Consider the following 7,295-nt stretch of genomic DNA (forward strand, 5'->3'; position numbering starts at 1 on the left):
AAAACAGGAAACGACGTAAGGAAAAAGTTGAAAAGAAAGTGATTGATAGATAGATAGATTAAAGATAGATTAAAGAGAGATAGGAGTCTCGAGCTCGAGGTAAGGGGATGTGTGTCGTTTCTCAGAAGAATCGTAGATGTTGGTCTTCAAACGATGGAGATGTCTCCTCCTCCTCGTCGTCTTAGGGCTTGTTCATCTGTAAGACGCGCCTCGCCACGTCGTCTTTCTATACGTTGTAGCACCTCTCTAAAGATTTGCTTAAACTATCGCTACCTACATGCATTCCTCCATATGAAGCACATCTATAGATACATAGAACAACACGGGTACATATATGTCTATAAACGTACGTATAGGTGCCTATATATATATATATGTATATGTATATCTATTACATATTACTTATACCTCTAAGCACACGAGCATTCAAACGCCAGTCTGTATGCCTTCATAGAAATACATAGGCTTATGTATCCATATATACATATATACATATAAATATACATATATATATAGTTTCTCTGCGTTTTCTCGTTACTATCTCTCCACTTTTTTCTCTAGTCGTGGATGTGCATGCTGGGAAGAAGCAGAAAGAAACTTTTCACGTACGCATGCATGCCCTCCGTGTGCGGGAGGGTGTGAAAGAGGTCTACAAGAATCTCCCCTCTTCTCGCCAACTATCTCTCACGATCCGAGAAACGAATGCAAAACGAACTCTAAGAAGACGACGGAGAAAAGAAAGACCGCTCTCTCTTCTTCTACTGTATCTACAGTCGAAGATGAAGCAAGAGAGAAGAAACAAATCTATTGTCCTTCCCTATTCTGTTTCTTCTTTTTCTTTTGAATCTATCTGTCTATATCTTTCTATCTCTGATCCTCTTCGTAGACCCTCTGCATAAAAAGCGGACCAATGAGAGCTCTTTTTTAACCTCCCCCTTCTTACCTGCATTGACAGCTCTTGCTTTCTCGGCTTGAGAACCGCATATAAGGCGAATGACCACAGGCTAGCCCAAGCAAAGAGCTTCAGCATTTCTCTCTGTATAGCACCTAGACCTCCCGGAGGAGGCGGCGGAGGAGGTGGGAAAGGAAAGCCTCTTTCTCCTTCTTCTCTTCTTGTCGATCCTTCTCGTTGACTTTCTTTGGTCCCACTGGGCTGGCGACGAGGAAAGTTCGAGAAGCCAAAAGGATGGTTGTCATAAGAAGAAGAAGAGTCGCTTTTCTTCTTTGGTAGATCTTTCTTCTTCTCTCCACTAGGCTCATCATTTTTCTCCTTTTCATTCGGTGCTCTTCCACGTGAAGAAGAAGAAGGTCGATTTTGAGAAGGAGCAGGTCGATGTTGATCTTGTCCTTCTTCTTCTCTCCATCGAGGCTGAGACGAAGAGGAAGAAGAAGATTTCTTATCTTCTTTTGAGGAAGAAGAAGAAGAAGAGCGCGACGGGGTTCGCTTAGTAAGTTCTTTCTCAGGGAAGAAATTTTCAAAGCCAAGAGGTCGGCGGCTATTCAGCATAAGAAATCCTTCTTGACGAGGAAGAGAGGAGCTCCTTATCTCTCCTAATAGAAAAGAAAGAAGATGTGAGTGTCTATACACCTGGAGAAGTTTATTCTGAGAGAAAATGCCAGCTTGCCTAAAGATATTTGTCGATTCTTCATTCTCCGCCAGACGCAAAGAGGAGGAACGTTCAGACGAAGAGTGAGGAGACGGGCGATGAAGAGGAAAAGAAGAAGACGACCTAGTCTGATACCTTTGATATAGGAAATTGAGAAGACCTCTTGCTAAAGACGTACGAGAGATAACGCCAGGGTGAGTATTGACAGAAGAAGGACGCTTCGAATGGAGAGATCGTTTCTGCGAGTGAATAGCATTGTACGACAGCAACTGCAAAAGGGAAGAGTGTAGAGAAGACTGTTTTAACTGACAGGAGAAAAGGGGAGGTGACGGAGGTTTGGAATGATGACCTGAAAGAGTAGAAGAATCGCAAGAGATGCTGGAGGAAGACGAGGAGAGAGAAGATGGAAGAATAGATGTAGGATTAGGGAAGGATAGCCTTGAAGAAGAAGAAGAAGAGCACCGGTTTAGAGAACTGGGGGAGGATACGGCAGATGTATAACGAGGTACAAGCATTCGGCGTGTCGCTGCTGCTCCTGCTGCTCGGGTGTACATACACCTGACCGCGTGAGGCTTGGATGGACTCCATGATGATCTCTTAGAGAGAGATGTGAAATAATAACGGTGTGATCTCGGATGAAAGACGTCTTCGATGAGTCCGAGTGATAAGAAACAAGCCATCTTGATAGAGAGAAACACAGCTAAATTGCGAAAAGACGAGGAAATTCCCCCCACATCACACATGAAGGATCAGCAGAAGTTGCATTCCATGCCTCGCAGACACTACCCGACTATTAGCCGACTTCGCCTACACCAGCACATGAGCACATTTTCTTGAAATAATAGAATGCTCTTCATGAAAGTCTTCTGGAATAGGAACGAAGTCGGCTACGAACTCCAGCTGACTCGGGGAAAACACCGAAGCAATTCTTCTTTACAGATAAAGGGCCTCTCTGCCTGCAGAGAAGAAGGAAACACTCGTAGCGAACCCCCGGGACAGCAGGTCGAGTGAAAGGAAAGAGACAAGCATGCATCCAAAGAGAGGTCGATGAGAAAGAAAAGATTTGACTTTAGAAACAAGAAAGATGAAACTAAAAAAAAGAAGACGGACACATCAGGAAAAGATAAAAGCCGAGAGATTCTCTGATAGAGACAAAGAGAAGACAATAGGTGATTTTTCTCTCTGGAAGTTGGTGACAGCGAAACCCGTGAAAAGTACCTGCGGAGACAGCAGAAAAGGTTCAAGAAAGACACGTTCCTTCAGTCGAAGATTGCTCGAAGAAGAGGATAGTCAAACTCGTGAAAAGACCTGCAACGCCTTGAGCTCGGGAGTTGCCAGATCGCGGGAGTAGGAGATCGAGAACATCACAAACGAACGGTAAGGTAAAGCGGGGAGTGTGGAAGAGTCTTGAAGAATGAATGCGAAGAGGCAAACTGACGCTACGAAAAGCGAACTCTATTTTTTGACGTGAGAGAATCTCGATGCTCTAATAGCGATGAAGAGAGATAGATTAGACCACGAAATCAGCACTGCGAAGAAAAAGCGGGGTCCCACGACACAAAAAACCCTAGAGACGGAGACAACCAAAACAAGCGGGAAGAGACGGATCAGCACAGACTACTCGCCCTCTGAAGATGAGAGAAAGAAAGGAAAGAAAAGAGAACATTACCCGGAAAGGGAGACAAAGTCTTTGTCGTGCGAGAGCAGTGAATTATCTATCAATCGCGTGAAAGGGAGGGACATGCAGTGAACGTGTCAAAGTAGCATGTAGGATGATTTCCTTCACAATGATGAAAGAGCAGCGGGACGGACCCACCAGCAGATGGGATGTCGAAGTCTCGAGACAAGCAAAAAGACCATCGGGACGGAGCAATCATGAGTTCAATTTGCTCGAGCGTTGCTGAGTGGTTCAAGAAAAAGAGGAGGGAGAGAGAGAGAGAATATCGACAGTCATGGAAGGAGAAGAAGGTGTTCGGTGCTTCTTCATTTCTTTTTGACTGACTGACGGTCGTGACTGTTCACAGAGCGCCAGCCCCGGCTCCTGATGACGAAGTGTCAGAAGAAAGAGAGAGAGGCCACAGCAAAAGAGAACACTGTATCGAGAGAGTTTATCGAAGGCTGTCCAGCATAGTAGGCGTCTGTCCAGGAAGAGGCCCGCGGGGTGCAAGAAAACTTGCAATTTAGGCGGCAAAAGTGAGAGCGAGATGGGAAGCGAAAGTCAAAGGTAGTAGGCCTCCGGCTTATACAATACGAGAATGGCCCTCGGTGCATGCGTGTTCACAGAGTTCGAGAGATCAAGAAAGTTTCAGAGTTGTGCGCCAGCATTGCTGAAGCGAAGCTGACTCCTTTTTCGTCACATGCGACAAGAGATAGGAGGGGAAAGCCAGGAATGCGATCTCGTTCTGGGTGAGCTGATAAGCTAGTGGCTTTACAGAGTACTAAGCGCGGCGACCACAAGCGAATTTTCCCATCGAGAGCCCGGATACGCGGTACACGGGTCACTGAAACACACACGCGTTTCCGTTTATAGTGTGCTTGACGGAGAGACTTCCATCTTCATCTCCCTTCGTCCCCTGTCCCCTTGTTTGTCCTCGTAGACGCTTCCGTGTATTGGCGAACTCAGTAAGAGCAGTGAAGGCCCAGCTCAGCTTGTGAGGCGGGCTCGCATTTGGACAGAAGTCGTCTGTGGAGAGGGGAGTCGGTTTTTTCTCAGATCTTCTCGCGGTTCTTCGCGTAGGCTCTGACCTTTTATCAGTTGTCATCAGGGAGGGTGAGAGGGGAGAGGCTTTTGTGTGGATTCAAACTTTTACTTCGCTGACGGAGGAGGCATGGGGGCAGGATAGCAGTAGTTTCGTTCGTCAAAGCGGCCCGTGCGAACGCGACGCACTCAACGAAAAGAAGATTACCACCTGCAGTCTTCAGTGAAGAAGAATAGAACACTAGACTTGTGGATTCTCTGACGATACGTACCAAAAGGCATCTCGTCTTTTATTCGGAGAAATGCTCTTGTCCGTTCCTGGTCGGCGGAACTCCAGCTGTTGGAGATTGAGACTGTTGTACGACCGGCAAACAGACGGCCGCTCCCGGTGGTTGTCCGAGGGCGTGCCCGTTAACCGTTCCTTCACACCCGGCAACTGTCCGGACGCCCTTCTCCCGGCGGCGAGAAAAGACCGGAGACGTCCCGGGCTGGTTTGCAAGAACAGACCGGCGCAGGCACATGTTGTTTTGTGTTTTTCCGTGTAGGATCCATCATTTTTTAGGGGTTTCATGAATCCACCTGTTTTCATAGGAATCATCCCTCTACCCGCCCACTTGTTGATTTTCCTTGGTGGTGTAGCGCCCAAGCGACACCTCGCCAGACCAGTTTGATTGTTGAGAAGGCTTCCATAGTTGTGAACTAGAGCCTTCGAGTGCATTCTGTCATTGGTCACCGTCTAAGAAAAAAATCACTCGTACATTTGAACGACAGCAGTCGTCGGAGTTGCCCTCCTCAGAAAGAGTATTTTCCCCGGCCTCCTCTGCTGCTACAGTCTTACCGTCATAGTACTCAATCATGCAGCCCAGACAGAGCCAGCTTCGTGTTCGGGTGTCATCCCTCGCACTTGGATGCGTACCGTTTCTCCTCTTCAGCGGGCTAACGGTTGTCCGCGCTGGAGGAGGTTGGTACGGAGATGAATACAACATGCGAGGGTATGCGGGAGGCCCCGCTGCTCCACCGGCACCGGGACACTGGAACCCCGCGATTGCAGGTCAAGTGCCCCGACCAGCTCCCCCGCCTCCGCCCGCACATGTAATCATAGTTAACAAGACAGGGTATCCAGATCGCTCACCGCCACCAGCTCCCGCATCTCCGATCCAAGAAACAGCTATCCCCGTTACGGAAGTTATGGAGACCGACGATTCAGAGAGGAGGAAACTACCTAGAGTTAGAGGGGTGAAACGGACGATCTTGGGTGCGTGGCTCGCCAGCGCGGGGCTTCCCTTTTGGGGGGCGCTTTCCCTAGGTTACGGACTGCTGCGCCTCGCAGGCTCCTTATATGATCGACGCCATGTCCAGAACATGAATGAAGCGCGGGCCGGACAGCGAATGGTGCGACAGATACGCCAGAAAGGTCATAGGGCATCCGGCAACACCACCGGTTCCCATTGAGACTTGAGACTTACCGTTTGCCAACCCTTTCGATCTTGGTGCTTCTCAAGCTCAAGCTGGCCTTGCGGATCCCGTGGTTATATCGCTTGGCGACTATCGGTCGAACGAACGGAACAGCACACACGACCGGCCGAAGATTGTCGCAGATGTTGACGCTTTATCCGGAGTGGCATGGAAGAGAGCCGCAATGTATAACCTGCTTTTTCACGTAATTTCCCCTACCTTGCGGGCGCTCGCGAATCTGAAGATTGTGGTGAAGATTTGAAAACGGCCTCATAGAGCGCAAGCGTTCGCGAAGTATTTTGTCCGGCACAGCTGACAACCAAGCGCGTAACCAGGCCATATGCGTCGGTTGCAAGCTTCTGGAGATGCCCGCGAATACCGCCACGTCCAAAAAGACGAGTTTGGGTGCGTGGCGTTTGGAGGGGGAGCACGGGGTCCGGTGCCGAGGCTGCGAGCACGAAGACTGATCCGCCCGAGCGGCCGTGTCGTCGCGCTCCGAAGAGAGCACACCGAGTTGTCTCAGGAGAGTTTCGCCGACATCGGCCGAAGATTCCCAAACAACGAATTTGTGGAGTATGGCCACCTGGCGGCTGGCGGCTCATGTCGTGTGCGCTGAACTGGTGATGCTTTCGTCAAAAAGACTCATGTATCGGCGTGTCCCCGGACCCGTCCGGTCAACACAGCGCCGCCGGTGCTTTAGCACCGCTGAGCAGTATCGTTCACGAGGACAGACAGGGCTCTGCCTGCACGCCGTTTGAAGAGCGGGCGCTGTTACTGTGGTAGTCAAGCCCTCACTCGAACTACACAAGCCGGACAAAAGCTACTCGATATCAGAGTATACACCAGCACCAACTATACAATGGAAAGGTCGCTGTGTCTCTACGCAAAGACACACCATTTGCAGGCAATGCGGATACCGTCCCCTAACCCCCAACTAAGTTGATGATGCTCGAATCCGCAAGAGCCCACGACCTGCCTTGTCTTAACGCATCCAGCTACCTGTCTAACTACAACCGCAGTAGATACCCGGGTTGACGTCTCATTAGCGTGGGCAGGTGTCTTCGCGCTAGAGCCGTTAAAACTGTTTCTAGGTGATACGACAGTGCTTTCGGTCAGCTCTCCGAGCCCTTCGCTCGCCCGCGACCCATCTTGAGAAAGGCAGCCGATGGTTCAGGTCTTGTTGAGGGCACCGTCGCTAGGGAAGCCCACTCGGAGTGTGGCGCGTCCACCGGGGAACCTATGAAAGGAAGCATTAACCACGTGCTTTACATAGCACAACAGTGCGGTAACCCGTTGTCGCCTCGTGCAAGAAGGCGGGAGACGGCCTGCGACAACGCCTGTCGCTTTTGACAGAGTTGTGTGTGCCACACGAGCCTGTCAAAACTGATGCCATTGTAGAGAAAACTCCGGCACCTGTGCATGCCCCCGCCAAAAGGATTACCACGCCGCGGTCACCGGTACTTCACCACGCCAGGATGTTTACGGTGCCACAAAACAGAAAACCCACACAGCGACGGTCTGCAGACGACATGGAT

General features: G+C 49.8%; 2 protein-coding genes across 2 annotated transcripts in view; one reads left to right on the top strand and one right to left on the bottom strand.

Moving 5' to 3' along the window:
* Positions 1-3,792, bottom strand: part of CSUI_010263 (afg3 atpase family) — a 4,205-nt gene extending 413 nt beyond the window's left edge. Inside the window, exons 1-2 of the mRNA XM_068070368.1 lie at positions 3,424-3,792; positions 944-2,825 (exon numbers count right to left, since the gene is read on the bottom strand). Coding sequence (XP_067917654.1) covers positions 944-2,350 — 1,407 coding nt within the window. The 5' untranslated portion in view covers positions 2,351-2,825; positions 3,424-3,792. The remainder of the gene's footprint in view (positions 1-943; positions 2,826-3,423) is intronic.
* Positions 3,793-4,301: 509 nt separating this feature from the next.
* On the top strand, positions 4,302-6,379 carry CSUI_010264 (uncharacterized protein). The gene has a single exon (XM_068070369.1). It carries the CDS (start codon positions 5,161-5,163, stop codon positions 5,755-5,757), a length of 597 nt encoding a protein of 198 aa, XP_067917655.1. The 5' UTR covers positions 4,302-5,160; the 3' UTR covers positions 5,758-6,379.
* The last annotated feature ends 916 nt before the right edge of the window (positions 6,380-7,295 follow it).

The sequence above is a fragment of the Cystoisospora suis genome (genome assembly GCF_002600585.1).
Source record: "Cystoisospora suis strain Wien I chromosome Unknown contig_7025, whole genome shotgun sequence".
NCBI classification, from domain to species: domain Eukaryota; phylum Apicomplexa; class Conoidasida; order Eucoccidiorida; family Sarcocystidae; genus Cystoisospora; species Cystoisospora suis.

What these genes read in the sequence shown, in the direction of transcription:
- CSUI_010264 (XM_068070369.1), top strand. Translation starts at nt 5,161, where the DNA reads ATGCAGCCCAGACAGAGCCAGCTTCGTGTTCGGGTGTCATCCCTCGCA.